At 40.1% G+C, this 24,112-nt stretch overlaps 1 protein-coding gene across 1 annotated transcript in view; it reads left to right on the plus strand.

Annotated features, from left to right (window-relative positions):
• LOC145987102 (uncharacterized) overlaps positions 1-24,112 on the plus strand; it is a 115,015-nt gene that overhangs the window by 87,587 nt on the left and 3,316 nt on the right. The window contains exon 12 of the mRNA XM_083121577.1: positions 17,771-17,862. Coding sequence (XP_082977703.1) covers positions 17,771-17,862 — 92 coding nt within the window. The remainder of the gene's footprint in view (positions 1-17,770; positions 17,863-24,112) is intronic.

The raw sequence follows: 24,112 nt of genomic DNA on the forward strand, positions 1-24,112 counted from the left end.
ACCTGTATCTGACCGACGCTTGCCCCGATACGGACTGCCTGTAACAGGTTGAAACATGCACTGACGGGAAGTTTATATATAGCTCTTTGCAGTGTTGCCAGAATACGGCACTTTTTTTAACAGTTCGATTTCTTTATGGGCGTACCTTGTACATATCTTTAAGATTGGGTGTCAAGCCCATTAATATAGCCCTACGATAATCAAATTAATAATAACGATAATAATACGAGTAATAATAATATCCAACATGCTTTCAGCGTAACAAAATTTAAAATGTGGGAACTCATTTCTATCTCCCTGCTACTATACACTATCCCGGGAATCTCAGGAGCAAACCTGCGCATACCGGGAAGAAGCGAGTGGGCGGAGCGAAGCAGTAGCTACACGCCGCTGTAAAGGCTGGCAACTGCAGTCGCATCTTCCCCCTCCACACAATCCCGTTCGTCGCACTTGTTCATTGGATGAGCCCCCTCGAGTTACTACCTGCGTAGAGACTTCTTTTCGTTCGCTCGCTACAAAGATTGCCGTAACAGAGTATATCTCAGTTGCGGTTTCTAGTTAGCCACCATCGCTTCTGATATTTTTCAAATACATTTCTGTCTGCCACAAACTCTACGGTATACAGTAAAACCTCGTTATGCATTAAGACTCCGTTTATAGCATCAAAACACGTTTATTATGGTGTATTTAAAGGGCATAGACCTAAATACACTATACAGTACAGTAAAATGTAAAGCAATACTGTACATGCAATGCAGTACAAGGGTATTCCTGTGTCAATGCGGCTTCTTCCGAAAGCATGCTGCTTTTTTTCGCCTTTTGCCTGTCCAGATTAAGCGAAGTCCGGCTTATCGGGGTCCGTATTAACGAGGTTTTACTGTATTTCATGTTAAGCCCAAACAGAAGATATCTGGATTTATCTTTCCCTAAATGTTACCATAAAACAAATCAAAGAAGTGGCTATAATATTCCGCACATTAAAAATGTTATCACAATTATCATGCAGTGCATCAATTAACTATTATCCATCCACTGTAAGAACAAAGGTAGTGTAAACAAAACCACGTAACTAAATAATGCCTTTTCTATGTGTTAGGTCTAGTGTAATCCCCCCCCGTTGGCTCTAGTTGCACAGCTCATACTTACAAGGTCCCAAAACTTCAATACAACAGCCACGTTGAGTAGTATGGTTATATTACATGCACTTTATTCTTACAGCTGCCATTGGAATGACCAATAGAATTTATCACAATCCACGTGTATTTGTTTACAGTCACTTCATTCTTACAACGAACAAGAAATAATTATTCAAGAAATGGTAAAGAAAAATAGCAATACTACTAACAATGGTAACATAGTATAAATTATAGAATTTATTTCAAGACTGAATGAAAAATATAATATACCTATCATATCACTTAAAAATAATTGTGCGTTACATTTCCTCGTACACTGACTCTTTAACATGATAAAAGTATCCATTCAGTACAGGTACAGCCTACCACAGCGCTGTTGGTGCTTAGAATGTTTCGCAAGGAATAAGCTAAGCATCATAAAAGTGTTACAAACGTGTGTTTTTAGTAAGTTACTACTTGAGTGAGCGCCAGTGATATCGTCGTTCGACTAGGCTCGAGGGTGGACGAAATATATTCTGAGTTCTGGTTCGGTGGCCATGTGCAAAGATTCGCTTGCTCACTCTCTTAATTTTTCTTCTCTTTTCCATTCTTTCTAACTATCTCTTTTTATTCCCTCTTTCTCCCTATCTTTCCAATGAGTACATTGCGTCACCTGTCTTCTCTCTCTGTCTTTCTCTCTATGCTGTTATTCTCCTTAACTTTCCCCTGTACTCTGTTTCCCCCTCCTTTTCTGTCTTTTTCATTCTCTCCCTCTTTTTTATTCTCTTTCTCTGCATATCTTTTCAGTGTACACTGTTTCTTCTCCCCTTTCTCTCTCTCTCCCTCTTTATTGGTCTGTTCCTCTCACCATATTTCTTCCTCTATTTATATTTTTCTTTATTCTATTTTTCCATGTTTTATCTTCCTCTTCTCTATTTCTTTACCTTTCTTCACTACTCCTTCATTTTTATTTCTCTCATTTTCATTCTATCTATTTCTGCCTCTGTTCTTCTGTGTCTGTGTGTCTGTGTTTCTAGCTCTATAAAGCGGCCCAAATACCTTGCAAAATACGCAACGTAAATCCGCAAGTAAGTCACGCCAGATTGCCGACACACACACTGTGCATTTTCATCCCTTGGAGCCCAGTACTTCAAAGCACAAGCTCAGGTAGTCCCGTACAACCTTTTATCTACAAAGGGTGTCCCCAGGGACCGACCTTTCAGGGGTGGTACCTCACGGATTATCGTTGTTCACAATAGTTCAGTCTTGGCCGAGGGAAGAGCAGGACAATTATCTCCGCTGGTTTCTTCCAATCCCAACCTGCCCTTGCATCCCCAACCGCCGTTACGCACGTGTACACGCAGAAAAGTTAAGGCCTCCTAAACTTTTGGGCCGTATGAAAATTACGGGGGTGCGTAGGAAAATTACGGTGCGTAACATCCGCAGTTCCACAAATACTGTCGGATTTCTACGTCAATTGCAAAATGTAGGTAATAACTTCGAAGTATTTTAGGCAGGTGTATGGGCCGCTTTATAAATTAGCTTGGGCTGGAGCACACTCTCGTCCTACTATTGATGACACCCGAAATTACATTTGGATTCCAATCAGTATTGACAACATTGGACCGAGTATGTCATGTTCTAAATGTTAGTAGAGGCCGGGATTAGCACCCCATAGATAATAATAACACACCACAAGCGCAACTCGTGGAAATCCAGAGGGTTCTGCGTTCGAATCCTGGCCAAGGTATAGATATTTCTTTGTTTTTACTATGACGAATTCCCTATGATAGGCTTGTCCAACACTCATCCATTCATCCCTATTTATCTTCCCGACCTTTTCCTAACTTCCAACAATATATCAAACCTACAAACCTGTCTTCATTCGCCTAACCTGTAGCATAGGTAGCAATGGTAAGTGCCACGGTCGAATCTTCTCCTGAAATTTAATTAGTTTTACCAAAAATTACTCCGAACCGCTCTCATTACTTGATGATGACTCGCATAGATTTTTCGTTACCTTAAATGACCAGTGCGAACTAGAATCCCCCCCTCCTGGAAGGGAAGACAGTCATTAGTACACAACATACACAATATACACTGGGAAAAACCTTTAGGTGAAATACCACACCGCGATTCAAAAATACCCGTTTATTGACAAAGAAGAGTATTAATCACTTTTAGACACAAAGACGTTGACCCCCAAAGTTACTGACTTTCCGTCACTGTTCATGTAAATGTTCCACATAAGCAACTGCTCAATAACTTACGGATTTTCAGAAGGCACACCTGCACCTTTATATATAACAAGCATATCTGAATAATCACTCAAATCAAGTTGGCATGTTTCATACATATGCCACCCAACATGGACTTCCTTACAAAAAGAAAATCAGACAGATTTCAAATTTAACTATTACACGAAAACATGCTATCAAACAACTTGTTTTACATTTCAAAGCTGTCCTTAGCTATGAGAGGTTCCATGCCTCTACTAGTACTTGCACAAACGCTCGAGAAAAGTCACATGACCTAGAGCGAAATTCACCATTTTCATTTTAACATACAGATATAGGAAATGCTAACTTCTTCACTACATAAGTCCAGATTTTACTCCTTTCCAGTGATTTAAAGTTCATCCAATTCTCGAATTCGCAGCATTTCAAAATAACAGCGCAATGCCCTTTGTTATGTTTCAGGATTTTACGCGGAAAGTACACGAAATATGGCCATAGTCGCACCAAACATATGCCGGCATGTGTAGAACACCAGGACGTGACTTTTTCAAAGTTCCAAATACAACCCTCCAATTGACATTCAGATAAAAGCAGTATTTGTACTCACATTTCTGCAACCAATACAAACCATGTGACTACTGTCGCCCGTTGAAAATTCCGTTCATCTTCCGATCTGTTGGACGTTCGCCTTAATATAAGTACATGTACTTGATTCTCAAAGTATAGTGCTTAAAAGGCGATAGGCTTAAGAATTGGCACTATCTTTGCAATCCCGATAACGTTCGATTCCTGTACCATCATCTTCTTTGACAGCCTTTCCCTTCTGTTTACTTTTTTCCGGAAGTCCCTCCCTTCAGTTCCGGTTCCCGTCTATCCTTTTTCTTCTTCTTCTATTTTCAAGAGATTTTATGCTCACTCCTTCTCCCTCATGTCAATCACTTTTCTTTCCAATTTAAGTTCACAAAAACGACGTAAATCCTTAAATTTATCACATAACTATTGCCGCAGCAATCATCACACAAACCATCAAAAAATGTTGTAATAATTCGTTTAAATACCACTACCTGCTCTCTATGCACGCAGACATAGCAAGAGCCATCTATTGAGTAAAATCACATTATTTGTGACAGTGCCACAATCTGCTGCCACCTAGCGAGTAAATTCTGAACTCCTTCAATATACCCGTTTACAGTTTACATCAAGATCCGTGTTTTTAACCTACTCCTTTTTAACCTGGATTTTTAAATAAAAATAAAACACATCATAAAAATAAATTCAGCACACAATTAAAGGTATTTACAACAGTATTCGTTATAATTGGCGCCCAACATGGGCAGAACCCATTCAAATTACCTCACACCATCACACTACATCATTTGTACCCAGGTCTCTAATACCAGACCAGACTATTTACCAAACATAAAGATTAAATTACTTTACATATATCCAAATTATTCATTATACTGACCATTTTTGGAGATCTCCCTCGAGAGTTGGGATTCTCAGTTCGTACCGGTCATTACTTGCTTGAGCATCTCTACAAGCATTAATTCAGGAATGGAATATCCAGTCACGTACCGCTCCTCCGCAAGGTGATGTCCACTTGACTAATAGTCCGCCGCGGGCACTATCTAGCTTGAAACTCGCAACTGCGTTACCCCCTTCACAAAGAATTTTTAGCCAATTTTGCCCCTTAAGCTTCAAGGACCTTGAGTACCTGAGTATGCTTTCCCTAATTTTCGAAACAGAGGAAGAAGATCCGAGGCCTTCATTGAACCCATTGCAACCATACATCGACAGTGCACTACACCTCTCATTTCAAATTTAAGATTTATTCAATACATCGCTTCACAGTTTAATCATTTTACAACAATACTTAGCTCCAAACTCTATCATATTCATAACATTTACTCTCTCAATTGTACAAAATCTTGCATTCCCTCAGGTGCAAGAACTTCAAGTGCTCATATGACTTATGAATATTGAAGCACTGGAATAACTGAGAGGAAAGGAGCTAGACCACCGATCTCTGTGCTAGCCCGCCGCATTATCTTCCCTACTTGGTTACTAACCCGCCGCAGGTAAGATTTTACTTGGCCCACCAGAGTCAGTTAACCCACTCCCATCCTTGTCTCCTAGACCTTACTCCGAATCATTTCTCACGTGATCCTTTGACTTGGCAAAGTCAGTTACCACGCGATCGAACTGATTTTCATCTATGAAACCCGAATTCAACATTTTGTCAATCCATTTAAGTCGTTTGTCCTGAGAACATTTCCATAGTTTACTATTTTCTATGGATTGGTTCGTGATCCGCTCACCTGTGTTACAATCCACCAATTCCAAAGTAGAATTGTGATTGTTTACTATGCATAGGTAAGGACCAAGGAACAACTCGCAATATTTTTTAATTACCTTTTCACCCAAGTTCCCAAGAGCATGACTTTTGATAAAAACTAGATCGCCTTCCCTAATGACTGAATGATTTACCTTTTCCTGGTTGAGTTTTTGGAGTCTTTTCTTCCGTTTACCAGAACTAGTAAGATTTGCCATCAATAATTTAGCGTTCCAGGTACCATTGTCTGGTACATGATCTACTATTGGCGAATCGAGAATCCCCCTAGTCACGTTCAATCGCAACTCTTCCGGAGAATATCCCGTTTGGGAAGAAATTGAACTATTCAATAGATGCAAAGCTTGAGCCACCCTTTCTGGCCATTTTGCATGATTGCTTGAGCATAGCACTCTCATAAGTCTGTTCAGCTCTGAGTGGTATCGCTCGACCATATTAGTACTAGGGTGATAAACCGGTATGTATAAAACATTCACCCCCCAAGCTTTCATTGATTCTTGAAAGTAGTTTGATCGAAATTGTGGACCATTATCAGCAATAATTCTTTTCGGTACTCCCAAATGCACAAAATAAACATTTACCAATTTATTGACAACGGTCTTAGCATTACTGTTAACTATTGGGTAAGCAACGAGATACCTAGAGGCCGAGTCCAAAATCGTGAATAGAAATCTCTCTCTCTTTGGACCAGAAGCAAAGGGTCCCTGTAAATCTAAGAACAGGTCTTGACCGGGCTTGTCAGTGACATGTGTTCGGGCTTGGAACTTAGCTGGGTGCTTATTTGGCTTGGTGCGCAAACATGTTTCGCAGTCTCTAACGTATGATTTTACGTCTGATCTCATCCCTTTCCAGAAGAAAGACTGATAAATGCGAGCCAAAGTTTTTGCGGCACCAAAATGCCCTTGCTCGTCATGGTAGTGAATCAGTATTTTACCAATCATCTTCACAGGAACACAAACTCGAACCTTAGACATATTATGAAAATCTTTGATGCATAATATCTCATCCTTCAAGCAATATGTTTGATTCCATGTTCTCGAACGAGTGTCCCTTTTGTCCTCATCTCCTCTCAAATATTTGATTATTTCATTAAGTGTGATATCTTCCGACTGGGCTTCGATTAGAAATTTTGATGGGAAAATATCTTGTTCTACTCTTGTGAAGGCAGCAATGTTAACCAAATAATGAAAGTCATCAGCATCTGGTAAATTTCGACTGAGTAAATCCGCTAGCACGTTCTCTGAACCTTTACAATACACCACTTGAAATGAATACTGCTGAATTTGCAGAAACCATCGAGTCAATCTGGCATTCCAGGTGTGAGCGGATTCCAGCCATGTCAGAGATTTATGATCAGTGACAATTATGAATCTTCTGCCCTTTAGATATGTAGCGAATTTGCTGATAGTATACAGAATAGCCAGTACCTCAATTTCGGTAGAAGTGTACGCCTTTTCATAAGACTTAAGCAATCGGCTTACAAATCCTAGTGGTCTCATATCACCCCCCTTGACTTGATAACAATATCCGCCAATGCCTATTAATGATGCATCAGTTTGAATGTAAAACGTCTGCTCAAAATCCGGGTAATTCAATACAACTTCCTGGGCCACTAAAGCTTTTAGTTTCTCAAAGGACCTTTCGGCTTCATCTGTCCATTTCCACTTTGTCTTCTGCCTGAGTAAGTCATAAAGAGGACATGCCACTGAAGCAAAGTTCCGAACATATTTGGAAAGCCAATTAAAGGAACCTAATACTCTTTGCAATTGTTTCAAATTACTCGGTCTCACCAAATTGAGAATACTTTCAACATAACTCGGGTCCTTTTTATAACCTTCCGTGCTAATCAAGTGTCCCAGGAACTTCAATTCACTTACAACGAACCTACATTTACTCAACTTCAAAGTGAAACCAGCCTTTCTCAACCTGGAAAGGACCATGCTAACATGTTTTACGTGTGACTCAAAATCTTGAGACTTGATGATAATATCATCGACATAAATTACCACAAAGTCTGAATAAGAACCTAATACTCTATTCATGACGTCGACAAAAACTGCCGTTCCATTCACCGATCCGAATACCACCCGTCGAAATTGATATAACACTCCTTCAAACGAAAAGGCCGTATATTTTCGGCTATCTGGGTGTAACGAAACTTGCCAGTACGCGTTTCCAAGATCAAGTGAAGTCAAATACTTACAATTTTGAAAAGAGGACAACAATTCCTCAATTTTTAATGGTGCTAATTGTTTCAACCGTACATGTTGGTTCAATTTTTTCAAGTCGACACATAATCTTATGTCTCCATTTGGTTTTGGGACTACTAGGAGGGGAGAATGATATGTGGATTCTGACAATTCAATGATATCCCAAGAGAGCATCAGTTGTATTTGATTCCTGACCTTCTCCCGATAAGCTAGAGGTATTGGATAATTTCTAGTCACGACCGGTTGGTCAGTGTCCAACTCCATTTTATGCTCGTATTCCGTACAAAGACCTGGCTTTTCTGAAAATATGGATCCGAAAGATTTTAACATATCCAGAAAAATTTGACGTTGTTGTTCCTTTAAGCAATGGTCGCGTTCTATCTTAGACTCGAAATCCACCACCTCCTCTCCATGGGACAGCGATTCTAGAGAAACTTCTCTTACCCCTAACCCTTGATCCATGTTACAAAGTTCCTGGAGTGGAACGAAGCGTTGAAAAATTCTTCCATTGGGTGTATTATAGAAGAAAGCATTCCGATCAAAGTTCAATTCTCCCTGAACCCCATATATCACATCCAATCCTAAAATTATATCTACATTCAATTTCTTTACCACCACAAACTGTACATAAAGGTTACACCCCCCTAGGTTAATCAACATTTGAGCAAGACCCTCTGTCATCTTAGATTTGGAACCGGAGTAGTCGACTAGTTTTATGCCTTTTGCGGACTCCAATCTGGGCCTTGAAATTAAAGATGATAATCTCTTCCAAACATTGAACGACATAATTGAGACCTCAGCTCCACTATCGCATAAAGCTACAAATTGCTGATCAAGTATGGTGATCTTTACCAAGGCAGAAGCCCTTTTACAAAATTTTACATTTATCGGTGCAAGAATCTCATTTGAACTGACTTCATCATTTTCACTACTATCATCATCCATATGTACAAAAAATATAGCAGGGTTGTTCAATTCCCTCTCACCCCCTGCTTGTTGGTGAGAGTACCCGAGTAGTTTCCCGAACCGTCGCGGTTTTCGACCCTGTTCGAGCTATAAACACTTGAGTCTACTTTGCCATTATTCCTGGTCTGAAAATTATAATTCGATTCATTTTTACCGACTGCCTTAAAGACTTCCTGTCCTCTCAACTGACTTAACACCTGGATCATACCTTTGCGATTCCAGTGAATCCTATCTATTTTTTGATTAGCTGGATTGCCTAAAAATTCCTCAAATAAATCTATCCTGATATTCCCTTTGTAATCAAAGAACACCTGAGATATATCATAGACCTTCACCGTTTCCCCATTATGAAACGAAAGAATGTGTTTATTTACCTCCTCCCATCTCTCCCTACCATACGTCGACTTATCTAACATAGTTCTAGGTATTGGAGGTAGCGTGAGCCAATGTATTTCTTTGGTTCTAGCAGACAGCAAACTTAATGTCTCAGTCAGGTTGCGTTTAATTTTGTCTATTGACACGAATTTCATGACATCATTAGTACCTATCAACACTACAACGGAATCAGCTACCTTTGAACACGATCGAAGTCTTTGATTCAAATGCTCGCTCGTTTGTCCACTTACAGCCATACCAATCCTTCTCACTCCTCCTTCATACTTCGCCGAGTACCCTCCAAATTTTTCAGCCAATCTGATCATCATACTGTCCCCAATCAGCTGCTTATCTTCTAAAAGTGGCTGATGTGTACCATCCCCATTACCACAATCCTCAGGTCTCTTCTTGCCACCCACTGAAACGCTACTCACAGGAGGATTACCACGAAGACAACTCACGCCACCCCCTTCGGCATGAGTCGCATTTCGTTTCCCGAAGAAAAACCCTCTGAATTGCTAACTCTGCTTTGCGAAGTTCTAGATCGTTTGGGACTCACGCGTGAATTATCACAACCACTACTTAACTGACTATTCATATCAGTTTTCTCCTGAGTCAACGACTTATTCATTACAGCTGGAGAGACGGAGATTTTACTAATTCCCCCTTTAAATGTTTTGGACTTGGGATTGAGCGTTGGATCATTCTTAACTATTACTTCTCTCAAGGATTCATAATTTTCTATTACATGTATCGCATCTGAAAAAGTACTAACGTCCATCATAACGAAATGCTCTTTCAACTTATATGGCAACAGTGTGCCAAGTTGGGCTATGATGTGAGACTCTTCAGCCTTTGGTTGTATTGACCGTAAAAGTTTGAAGTTTTTTGAAAAGAAATTTAATACAGACTCATTCGACGATTTTACATATTGTGTGTTGAGTATTTTAGCCAAACATGAACTTCTCCATCGGGAGCTTTCATAATGCGCTAAAAACTCCTTTTTGAAGTCTGAATATGAAGTCAGATTCAACTTTTGTTCATTATACCACAATTTGGCACTATCAGTCAACAACTTAGGTACATATTTTATATACAACTGTTCCGATATCCCATATAAATCAAGAAGTTCCTCTACTTTCTCCATGAACTCTGTCGGCGTTACATCTGTAATTAAACCGTTAAATTTAGGGAATTTTAGTAAATCTTGAGGCTTAATACTATGAGACTGAGTGGCTGTGGCCAAATGCCCTTTCTCACCCCCCAGATGCAAGTTCACCCCATCCACCTCTTTGCTTTGATCTAAATTTTTCCCTTCTGAGTACTTCAATTTAGTTTTTCGATGCCTAGTTTTTAGAAAGCTTCTTTTGCCCCGTACAGTTCCATCTTCACTAGAGGATTCTATGCTGCTCACACCGATCTCATTCGATCCCAAATTCCTACTACTATCTAAAATAATATCCGGACCTGAACCATCAGTGGAAGTAACTTTCTCCACTTTGTATTCCTTACCCCACTTCACCTGATTTTGCAGGTACTTAGTGTTTCGTTCCTTCATCCTTTCCTTACTTTGCAATGGTTCATTGATTCTACCTAACCTATCCTCCAAACTAGCTATTGCTCCCGCAAAGGTGGTCATAGAGGCCTCCAAAGTCTTAAGAGTTAATAAGACCTTAGAGTCGACGACATCTTCCTCTGAAGTTCCTACTTTACTTTTCGCTTGAGACAAACCCACGTTTTTGTTCATATCTGATGAAGAATTTTCTTTCTTTAACTTACACGACTCATTCCCCATTACTTTGGAAGAGGTACATGATTCTATTGCAATTGGTACCCCAGCATCCCAATTGGCATTCAAACACTCTTTTATTTTTCCCGGCAACCGTTCCTCCCAATCTATCAACTGCTCCCTATGATTCCTCTTTAAATCTTCCATTGCCATTTGAACTCCCTGTATTTCACTATCCACTTTCTCAGACAACAATTCACATCTTTTTTCCATCGCTTCTGCTCTTGACATACACTCAACTCTATACTGTGATAAGCTTAACCGAAGATCCTCCCCCCTTTGCCTAAGTTCAGACATATCTGATTTCAACTCCAGTTTGAGATCTTGGCAATTTTTTTCTTGCCTCTCACCATACATTTGAAGTTCAACCCTTACTGATTCATTAGTTTTTTCTAAGCTGTCCTTAAGTTCTGTCCTAAGTGACTCATTACTTTTTCCTAAGCTAATTTTCAGCTGTTCGTTCCCATCTTTTATAAACATTAGAAGTGACTCCAGGGTCACAGGATCCCCTTCTGTACCCATCTTTACCCACAACTAGATTTTTTTTTTTTTTTTTTTTTTTTTTTTTAAAGAGAGACCCGCAACCACTTAGCCACTAAGTCTCATAATCTTCTATATGACGAATTCCCTATGATAGGCTTGTCCAACACTCATCCATTCATCCCTATTTATCTTCCCGACCTTTTCCTAACTTCCAACAATATATCAAACCTACAAACCTGTCTTCATTCGCCTAACCTGTAGCATAGGTAGCAATGGTAAGTGCCACGGTCGAATCTTCTCCTGAAATTTAATTAGTTTTACCAAAAATTACTCCGAACCGCTCTCATTACTTGATGATGACTCGCATAGATTTTTCGTTACCTTAAATGACCAGTGCGAACTAGAATCCCCCCCTCCTGGAAGGGAAGACAGTCATTAGTACACAACATACACAATATACACTGGGAAAAACCTTTAGGTGAAATACCACACCGCGATTCAAAAATACCCGTTTATTGACAAAGAAGAGTATTAATCACTTTTAGACACAAAGACGTTGACCCCCAAAGTTACTGACTTTCCGTCACTGTTCATGTAAATGTTCCACATAAGCAACTGCTCAATAACTTACGGATTTTCAGAAGGCACACCTGCACCTTTATATATAACAAGCATATCTGAATAATCACTCAAATCAAGTTGGCATGTTTCATACATATGCCACCCAACATGGACTTCCTTACAAAAAGAAAATCAGACAGATTTCAAATTTAACTATTACACGAAAACATGCTATCAAACAACTTGTTTTACATTTCAAAGCTGTCCTTAGCTATGAGAGGTTCCATGCCTCTACTAGTACTTGCACAAACGCTCGAGAAAAGTCACATGACCTAGAGCGAAATTCACCATTTTCATTTTAACATACAGATATAGGAAATGCTAACTTCTTCACTACATAAGTCCAGATTTTACTCCTTTCCAGTGATTTAAAGTTCATCCAATTCTCGAATTCGCAGCATTTCAAAATAACAGCGCAATGCCCTTTGTTATGTTTCAGGATTTTACGCGGAAAGTACACGAAATATGGCCATAGTCGCACCAAACATATGCCGGCATGTGTAGAACACCAGGACGTGACTTTTTCAAAGTTCCAAATACAACCCTCCAATTGACATTCAGATAAAAGCAGTATTTGTACTCACATTTCTGCAACCAATACAAACCATGTGACTACTGTCGCCCGTTGAAAATTCCGTTCATCTTCCGATCTGTTGGACGTTCGCCTTAATATAAGTACATGTACTTGATTCTCAAAGTATAGTGCTTAAAAGGCGATAGGCTTAAGAATTGGCACTATCTTTGCAATCCCGATAACGTTCGATTCCTGTACCATCATCTTCTTTGACAGCCTTTCCCTTCTGTTTACTTTTTTCCGGAAGTCCCTCCCTTCAGTTCCGGTTCCCGTCTATCCTTTTTCTTCTTCTTCTATTTTCAAGAGATTTTATGCTCACTCCTTCTCCCTCATGTCAATCACTTTTCTTTCCAATTTAAGTTCACAAAAATGACGTAAATCCTTAAATTTATCACATAACTATTGCCGCAGCAATCATCACACAAACCATCAAAAAATGTTGTAATAATTCGTTTAAATACCACTACCTGCTCTCTATGCACGCAGACATAGCAAGAGCCATCTATTGAGTAAAATCACATTATTTGTGACAGTGCCACAATCTGCTGCCACCTAGCGAGTAAATTCTGAACTCCTTCAATATACCCGTTTACAGTTTACATCAAGATCCGTGTTTTTAACCTACTCCTTTTTAACCTGGATTTTTAAATAAAAATAAAACACATCATAAAAATAAATTCAGCACACAATTAAAGGTATTTACAACAGTATTCGTTATATTACTGTAATTAATAAGGGGTGTTTTTTATAGAACATGAACATGAAACAAAACACCTGAAACTCGTGGTACTGGCCATGGTATTGGCTTTATTGGAAAGAGAATTGTATGCCATTATTGTTTAAAGATGATTTCGGGCATATGGGCGCCGCGGCTGGCGCGAATAAAGCGCAATCTGGAAGTCCAATTATCAACCACCTTTTCGAGCAGCTGGGGCCGGATATCGGCAATAACGCTGCTAATGTTGGCTTCCAAGTCGTCCATCGTCTCAGGTTTATCGACGTAGACGAGCGACTTCACATATCCCCACAGAAAATAATCTAAAGGTGTTAAGTCACACGATCTTGGAGGCCAATTCACAGGTCCATGACGCGAAATTATGCGCTCATCGAATGTGTCCTTCAATAAAGTGATTGTGGCGCCCGCTGTGTGGCATGTTGCGCCGTCCTGTTGAAACCACAGCTCTTCCACATTGATGGCAGTCAACAGGGGAACGAAAAAGTCCTGAAGCATGGATCGACATCGCTCTCCATTGACTGTCACGTTCTGGCCGGGAGCATTTTTGAGGAAATAAGGACCAATGATTCCACCAGCCCATAAAGCACACCAGACAGTCACTTTTTGTGGATGTAACGGCGTCTCAAGAATGGCTTGTGGTTTTTTGACTCTCCAAATGCGGCAATTTTGCTTGTTGGCGTAGCCATTCAACCAAAAATGGGCCTCATCACTGAATAAAATTTTGTGATGAAACTGAGGATCACGGACAATCTCGGTTTCGGCCCAGGCACCGAACTCACGATGCATACGGTGGTCAGGCGGCTTCAATTCTTGCACGAGTTGGATCTTGTACGCTCGTAAACCAAGATCTTCCCGCAAAATATTCCATACAGTGGATGGACACAGCTCCAATTGCTGTGCACGATGGCGAATAGACTCATTCGGGTCCTCCTGAACACTAAGCTCCACAGCAGCAACAACTTCTTCGGTGCGCACTGTACGCCGTCTCTGCGGATGCGTCGTATCAATTAGAGTATGCGTGGTGCGAAAACGTTCCATGGTTCGTCGAATAACTTGCTCGAATGGACGCTTATGTCGACCATAGATTGGACATAGCGCACGGTACGTTGCGCGCACTGAATCATGATGTTCGTAATACAGTTGCACAATTTGCAGGCGTTGTTCTGGCGTAAGTCTATTCATGGTGAAATGGCACACCACACTGAGCATAACGCCGCTGTCAGCTGTTCACTTGGCTGTCGTGGGCAACAGTGTTGCCACGTCGAAAAACGAACCTATAAAAAAAACATATACTGCTACATCCCGGTTCAATTCAAGAAGTAGAAATGCAACTTCAGACAACAAAAATAAAATAATACAACCCAATTTTCAATTTAAAGCAAAGTCTTCAAAAGTAACAAAACTAAACAAAAATTTAAAATTTAAATCCTGCAGATTGTCCATCTAAGTAACATTCATAATAGAACTTAAGAAACTGTATTTTTCCTTTTAGTGACTGAACGTTTGCAATATTCAACGTATCGACATGCGTCTTTTTCAATAGTTACATAAAAAAATTAAACACAATGTGAATTACAACAAGCAGTTGCATTTACAAGCTGGCAATTAACAATAAATGTTCGAAAAATTGGATATGAATTCACCTGTATTGAATTATTGAAAACTAAATCGGTACATTAGACAATCATATTCCACAATTGTGCAGAACGGAATTATTACATAAAATCATAAATGGAAGATCAAGATGTAACATCCCACTACTTGAATTTTTCATTCTGAGTACTTGGACGAAGAAGAAGCAACAGGAAACGTTACACAAGAACCCCAAGGTTTTCAATAACCCGGTGTAGTTCGCTGCACTTTTTGACACTAGCTGTTGTGCAGGTGAATCCCAGTGCCGAGCTGGTGCAAGGAAATGACGTTGAACCAAGCAGACGAATAAAGGTGTTCAAGTTCAGAGGATTCAACAAATGTCTTGTCTGCTGCTTTAAATATTCGTTTGATTACTTAGCACGCACCACATTAACATACACCGCACACTACAACGCTCCAAAACGTAATTAAAACTGTACAGATACCAAATCAACGATCCTGCACCTTGTAACCAACTAGACTCGTGAGTGCAGAACCGGCCCCCGTGGCGGAGTGGTTAGCACATCGCGCTACGACGCTAGGGGTCCCGGGATAGATTCCTGGCCTGCGCATGGATGTTTGTGAGTGTCCATTCATCAATTTAATCATTTCATCCCTCATTCCAATCTTCGTAAATTAGCCAAAAGTGGAACAAAAAGCGAAGTAAAATAAAACAAATCAAATCAAATCAAATCGTGAGTGCATAGAGAGTCAAAAAGTGCAGGGAACTAGCCGGGGCAAATGATACAGTGATCAATGTTCCACAGATTAACATAAACATTTCAATGAGATCTCAATCCAAATATATATTTTCAACTCCTACTCGACTTTTCTGTCAAACGTGCACAGATTTCTATACACTCACCGGCAAAAAAAATGAGACACATAGATCCTGAAATGCTCGCGTCCCTGCAAGTTGTTATGTGTGTTGCATAACTCTACGGCGATGAGTAAATCTTAATAGCAAACTTTCCATGGAAACTTCTACCACGGTCGAGTAGTTAGGCAACACACATTACACCTTGCAGGGAAGGGAGTACCACAGGTGTCCCATTATTATTGCCGGTGACTGTACATAAATAATGTATTTATACGCTTCAGATTTGCATCATCTTGCTTTTGTTATTGGTTTGGTTTATTTGTAAATGGCATTTAACGTAATTGTTTCTATCCAGTTTAAAATGGTTCCTACTCGAAGAATTTAAAGTACAGTAAAACCTCCTTAATGCGGACTAATGGGGGGGATAAGTTGACCTGTTTATCGAAAGTCCGGATTAACTGAAGTAACCTAAAAGAACAGTAGAAAGTGCATTAAAACTCCCTTTATAGCAACAAAACACGTTTATTATGGTGTATTTAAAGGGCATAGGCCTAAATACACTATACAGTATAGTACAAAGTGTGCGGGAAACAGAATTGACTGCCTTTTCTTGGGAAGTTCTCGTGTTGACTTCTAGCCACATTTAAAATCTTCCATTCTGCTTTTTTTGCCTTTTGTCTGTCCAGATTAAGCGAAGTCCGGCTTTTCGGGGTGCCGATTAACGAGGTTTTACTGTAAATAAATATACGAGGGCTATTTTTTTTTAATCAAGGTCCGATCGGTCGCGAAATAAAAACAACATTAAAAATCCGATGAAGCTGTGCGCGGATGTGTTGCGCAGTGTCTCTAGTATGCCCGTTGATCGAGTCACGTCGCACGTGTCAGTTCGAAGCGCGCAGTGTGCACGGAAACATGCCTAGTACATTGGAGTCGCACGCCAAGTGTGAAGTGCGTTCAGCCAATCGATTTCTTCATGCTGAGGGATGCAATTCATCGACGAATGAAAGGATCTTTTGAACAAATTTGTCACAGGAGACGAGACATGGGCCCATTTCGAAAATGAAGAAACAAAAAGAGCAATCCAAACAGTGGATGCATTTCCATTCCCCGAGTAAACCAAAGAAGTGCAAGCGAACCTTCTCCATCAGAAAGTATATGGCTACTGTGTTCTGGGACAGAAAAGGAGTGTTGATGGTGGAATTCATGGAACGTGGCACGACCATCACTCAGCCTCATACAGCGTGATGCTTCAACGTCTACGAAGGGCAATTCAGAACAAGCGAAGAGGAATGTTGTCATCAGGCCGCGCACTGCAGCTGCAACACAGACACTCCTGCAGCGTTTTCGATGGGAGGTGTTTGATCACCCACCTTACAGTCCAGACTTGGCTCCCTCAGAGTTTCATCTCTTTACACAATGAAACGCTGGCTAGGAGGACAGCATTTTGGCACAGACAACGAGCTGCAGACCAGCGTAGAGAATTGGCTGAAAGCACAGGCGGCTGCCTTCTGTGACGAGGGTATTGGAAAGTTGGTACTATGTAGAGAAGTAGCTGGAAGGTGTAGGTAGCTAAATGTTGCAAATAAAAACATTTTCGATTTCACGGTAGTTTTTATTTCGCGACCGATCGGACCTTGAAAAAAATAGCCCTCGTATTAACGTTTAACATTTTAGTTTCATTTCTTTTGTGAAATGAAAGTCGGGAAATATCTTACAAATTTTGGCAAGTATCTACAATACAGTTTATGTAATCATACTTAGGAATTATGCTCGTAGATCTTTTTACATAATTAATGGTTTGATTACTTAGCGATGCTCAATTACACATCATATCCTAATTTGATTACATTATTTTTCAGCAATGAAAATCCACATTACGCATATGACAAAATTATCACTAGATAGTTTGGGAGGCTACATCACGGAGCACAGAGGGAAGATGGAAGTTAAGGTAAGAAACTCCGAGATGACAACTTTTTACTAACAAATGAAATCTGACCATGTCTTTATTTATTGCTTCGCAATATCCGTAAGTAGGTTCTTCATCGCACTCTTTGAATTACTGTGGAATAATCTCATTGTAGTTTCTTTCATTGTGGAAATGATTTCTACGTACCTTCGTAAACAGTGAAAAGGCTGGTGTTGCATTCTGACTTCTAATTCTACGGTTTGTATATTTGTTTAAGATGAAGGAGAACAGGAAACTATTTTTTAAAAAATAATGTGTCTCTTTTTAGTTGCTTTTCTTTGCTTTAAATCCACTTTATGTACAGGTAGGGTAGTCGCGACAATATCTACAATTTAAAGCGAGATTTGAGCCACTATGTGCCTCCACCTGGGACCCCTTGATAACAAGGGGACGACGATACCACTAGACCATCAGGGACGGATATGTGTGTTTTATATGTTGGCTTTAGCTTTTACTGTGACATGCATTTCCTTAGTAAAATGGATCATAATAAATGTCTGGGAGGGGAGAGGTCATTAGCAAGTTTTAGAGCGAACACTGAGAGGGGCAGGACTACGACGGAGCGAGGAAACGTTGGGTCCAGTAAGTCAAACTCTCAATGTACCGTACAGTCACGATCATAATTGCTCACCGTGGAAGTCCATCTCCAGGGGGAGACAGGTATACTTTTCCATTTACCTGTTGATCCAATCTTAGGGTGTATAAAATTCAAGTGTTGTGTTTTGCCATTTAAGTGTATATTTATCACCTCTCGCACGTTACCATTAAGCTGTCGATGAGCAGCGAGTTTGAATGATGAATGAGCTACACTGCCCTATTTCGATCCCACATATCGAAAGGTATGTTACGTTGTAATATAAACAGCCTCTAGTATTAATGAAAACGTTCGAAATGCCTCTATCAACTCCTGAATCATATTAAATTTGTAAATGGGTTATTTATAATATGATGTACAGTCTTAGAAAAAAATACCTGGGCCACGGGACGTAGAATTTCGTAACGTCTTAAGCCTGTTGTTTATGCAACCCAAATAACAAAATATTCGCTTAAGTTTGCCTGGTGATTCTGAGTTCTCGGGAAGGATTGAGCTTTGATAGCATGAGTCACATGACTCGTGCCCCAGCCACAACAAACAGCTGGGTGCTACGATGCCTCCAGAAGAAAATTTCAGGAACTGGTTTCTTGACGAAGCTACTCGTAAGGAAATACTATTCTTTCAAGTGATATTAGAGTCATTGTCAAGAAGGTTCGCTGAAATGATGGTTCTCATCACAGACCACATGCCACACGTTAATTATTTAAGTCCAGTTCATGTACTGGACCTACAGATTAAAATGGGATCCGAACCAAATCCTCTCTATTTGGTATTGAATTCGGAAGCCTTTCATTACATGGCGAAGACGTTACCACTACGACATCAGAGAGGCAATGGAACCCCTTGAGAAAGAGATAAGCGAAAATTGCTACGTGACAACCCATATTTGCCCGTAAATTTTTAAAATAAGACAATATTTTGTACTGACAGTTTCGAACCGTGGGAGAGGCATATATTTTTTTGTACCATCGTCCATTTCACGAGTTTATAATTCTTCCTCACCGACACGAGTAACGCGAGTGGTGGAAGAAAAGCGAAGTAAAATAACTGAAATAGAAATAAAAGGAAAAAGCGAAATAAATTTTATTCATAATATTCTGCAGTCACTTGAGTTGTATTCACGGGATGCTATCTTTAAAGAAAGCCGTGGTCTCTTCCTTGTCTTTTTCGCTTCCTTTGTGCTCTTGCTTCCCCCGTCACGATTGGTCTAAAACTAATTAATGCGACGTTAATTAAACAATCCAAACAACGAAACAATGCACAATCAACTGCACAAAACAACATTCCAAATGTTTTCGAATCGGAAAACAATTGAGATGCTGTAAAATGACTTAAGATGCAGTAATAAAGTGGGAATTCGGTACCGTATAGAATTAAATCGGTAGAGATCATCGATTTGATTGGATGTTTGTTATTTAGATTTGCTATTCTTTCACTTTTGGCAAATAGCGACGATGAAGATGAGTGATGCTGTGATGAAATTGATGAAGGGACACTTACCAAGGACACCCACGCCCAAGTCGAGATTCTAACCAGGGACCCATGGCATCGTAGCGCGCTGTGCTAACCACTCCTCCATGGAGTGGACATTATAGCCTATGTTGTGTGCTCAATTGGGATCAATCAATGGAATGAATAGGCATATTATATGATTAATAAATTCATATCATAATACCACGTCATATTATTCGGCACGAAGTAACATCAGAGACATTCAATCTTGCATTTTTGCCTTTCAACTAATTCTTTGAATTCAGGTTAATCACAACAATAAGATAAATTATGAAGCAAATGATAGCTATTACGAATTACCTGACAGAAACAACATTAAGCAGGCTCGGTGGTCAAGCTCATTAAGTGATTGACATTCGATATTGTCGCCAAAGTTCCCGGGTTTGAGTACCGTTCTTGTCGGGGGTGTTTGACTATTTCGTCATCAATTTCATGTAATGGTCACTCGTCCTTATCGTCGCGATCATCGAACAGGGAATAAAAATTATAAAAATAAATACGATGGAAGAGTACTTACTTCATCTCGCACGAAATCTCCTACAAAACCGGAATATATAAAATACATGTATATTCATTCACATACATTTTCGATTTCTATATTTAACTAATCGAGACCGAGAACGGGAGATCAATTTTCAATTCGACAAACCGAGAGACGGAGAAACTGTCAAGTCTCGTTTCTTCTTGGCACCTCCGTAATCGAGTTGTTCTGTTTGTCATTGGCTTTGTATTGGCAATTATTGTCATTATTCTTTCCCTGCAGGTAAACCATAACGATGAATTATGATGAAATGAAGCAGATAAAAGGGCAAGAACAAGAAAGTCATGCCTGTTCGGGACTCCAACCCAGAGCCTTACGTAACGAGATTTGAAATTCTGGAGAAGGCGTCCGTGTTTCGCTTGGTTTTCTCTTTCCTCTACTTCCCTTATATTATCATACATGTATAATAAAAATGGATCTGATACGATATGTTGCGATTCATAATTGTGCTGGTTAGATGCTACAGATGTGAACTCCAACCTGCAATATATTATTCCCTTTTGTTTCGTATCTGGTTGAACATGAAATTTTCTTACACTGTGACAATTTCTTTCTTAGTTTTGGTTTGGTGCACAGATATGCTAATCTGGACTCGACCTTCAGTTTAAAGTGGGATACTAACCACTACGTGCATCCACCGTGTATCAAACCCGGGATCCACTGATTACAAGGCGACGACGTTATCACTACGCCATCGAGGAGGCCCCATGACAAAATGTTATTCACTCGATCTCTACCATAATTTATTTCAGCATTTACATTTTCGTTTTCTTCTTCTTTTTTCCTTTTGTTAACTACTCTTATACAACTCTTTTTGCGTCTTCGAATTTCTTCTTGTTTCAGGAAAAAATAATACATGCAGGCTGTATAAAAATCCCCCGTTCAAATAGATAAAACGTTCACTCTCGAGAACTAATTTACATGTTTATCACTAACGTAACCATTAGGAAACTATTGAAATGTTAACTGATATAACTGCAGATGAAACAATACTTACAGCCACTAACGAAATATCTATTCTTGTGTAGCCTCACAGACAACAAGTATCTGGTGAGTCATTCACTCTTGCTGACTACGGGCGAAGGTCACTGAACTAAAGGGTGGTGGCAAGCAAGCAGGCTTCTGCTCTACCAAAGACGAGGTCACGTGTTCCAGTTATCAATGGCGTACGAAATAAGGAGGAACACAGCTATCTGACGTATGATTTGGTCCCGTCCTTGCACGTAGAACACTTTATCGTCGTGGCCTTGAAGTTCCCTCAGGGCTATTGAAAGAAAAGCAATGGGAACCTGCCAGTTTTTCTACTGCAGACAGGAAACCATAAACATGGAAGAGAAGCTTATATTCTATGAAACCTGACGCTATGTGCTCGAATACTGGCTAAATATAATCCATAGAGGCATAGCAACGTTAAACAACCTCTTATATGATACATATAGGTTTAAAAAGGTCGAAATAGAAAGATTGTGTGCGCCTCACTGATGGCGTAGTGGTAAGGCCTTGTAATCAAGGGGTCTCGGGTACGATACCAGGTGATCGCACATAGTGGTTCGGATCCCACTTTAAACTGTATGCATTTCAAATTAGTCTATCTGTGCCGGTGACTCAGTCGGTAACGCGTCTGACTACCATGCTATAGGCCCCGGGTTCGATCCCCGGCCGGTTCAAGCCCGGGAACTTTTCTAACGTTGGAAGCGGCCCCAGCGCCCACCCAGCGTCGAATGACATGGGTACCTGGGGGAAACCCTGGGGGTAAAGGCGGTCAGGGGCGTGATGCTGATCACATCACCCACACTCACGAACGAATCAAGAAAGTGTGGGGTGGCGTGATGCTGATCACATCACCCCCACTCACGAACGAATCAAGAAAGTGTGGGGCGTTACCCCCACACCCCCTATACGACTTCATGGCGTAGCGCTAAGCACAGGTGAGAACTTTACCTCTTTTTTTTTTGCATAAAGTGGACTTACAACAAAATTTAAACTTGCGATAAAGATTATGATAAGGTATTAAAGAATTGGGTCTAACACATTTTTTTATTGTTTACCAATGACATTGTTAACTAATATTCTTAATTTCAGTTTCAAGATGAAATCGGCTACGAAATAAAAGGAGTGGGTTCATATTTCTGTTACGAAATTCCACTTTTGTAGTAGACCTGTGCCACACTAAGATGTGACATAATAAACAAATCTGAGACACTTTCAAAGTATTAAATTGCTATCTGCGTATTTGGGAACAATCTTTCAATATAATACTTTTTTTGGACGCGTCAAGTCATAGTATTTAATTCCTGTTTTAGCAGCTTTAAGAAACCTGATTTTGGGGGGGGGGGGTTACAAATGCCCTTTCTGCGCCCGTCAAGTTACGCCTATGACAAACAGGAATTCAAAGTAAAAGACTGTCCCGACTAAATAGGGAGACACGTCTGATAGATTTACAATTGGGAAAATCATAATTAAGCGTGTAGTTGAAAACAACCTATTTTCATATATTGCATGCAGCTCTACTTTTTCTGCAATGTGGATCAAGAACTGGGGACGTGGAGAAGCACAACACTCCACGTAACCAATAGTCACGTGACCCTCTTTGCTTTCCTGCCATGTTGACCTTCGCGTGGAACACATTTCTCGGTGTTAAGACAGGCAAAATCACCCGATCATCGAAGGGTGCAATATGTGTTGCCTACCCTCCTGCATTACTTGCTCCTATTAAAGCCTTATGGGGAAGAACTTTTTTCCATGACTGTACACTCGAATCTTAACGATCAGTATAAAACTCATACCTTTTCTTAACTCTTGTCAGACCTTCAGAAAGGGTATGTTGGCACTTGAGTGTCCGCGGACCACAGACTAACAACCACTGTCTAGACCTTTCAGATTTGATCAGTAGTCTTGTTAATTTCAATCCATGTGCACATTTCATCCCGAGATACGGTCTCCAACATGAATACATCGTGTCAAATAGCATAGGAGGCTACATAGGTCTGAAAACATATGGGTTTTGTTCAAGAAAAGTCTTACCATGTAGGAAAACTACACACATGGTACATCTTCTTACACTCAGTTTTACTTGAGATATTCCTTAAATTTTTCACAGAGGGCTAATTTATCAATATTTTGATGTTGAACTCACCTTTACACCCTTCTTGTTGATGTTGAGTTTGTTTTTAAGTCTGCTTTATGCACAGAAAGGATAATCGGGACTGCTTACAGTTTAAAGTGGGATCCGAACCACAATGTCCCTCCTCCAAGGAACCGAACCCGCGACCCCTTCAGTACAAGGTGACGACGTTCACACTACGCCATCGGGGAGGCTACATCCTTCTAAAAATATCCTAATACCCCTTACCGGCACCCATTAGCGGATTTTAAGAGAGAGGCACATGGACACCTGCCCCTCCCCAAATGGATGACCAAATATCAGAAGTGATGATACCGTTATGTGCCTACAAACAAGAAGGGATCGAGCAACACAAGATAGACCCTTCAGCTTCCTTTTCCAGACAGTCAAATAATAAAAAAAAAGTTTGCACAAATAAGACAATAGAATTGGATTTACTGAACACCGAAGTGTGTGTCAT

Source organism: Lepisma saccharinum, chromosome 4 (genome assembly GCF_977018435.1).
Source record: "Lepisma saccharinum chromosome 4, izLepSacc3.1, whole genome shotgun sequence".
Taxonomy (NCBI): Eukaryota; Metazoa; Arthropoda; class Insecta; order Zygentoma; family Lepismatidae; genus Lepisma; species Lepisma saccharinum.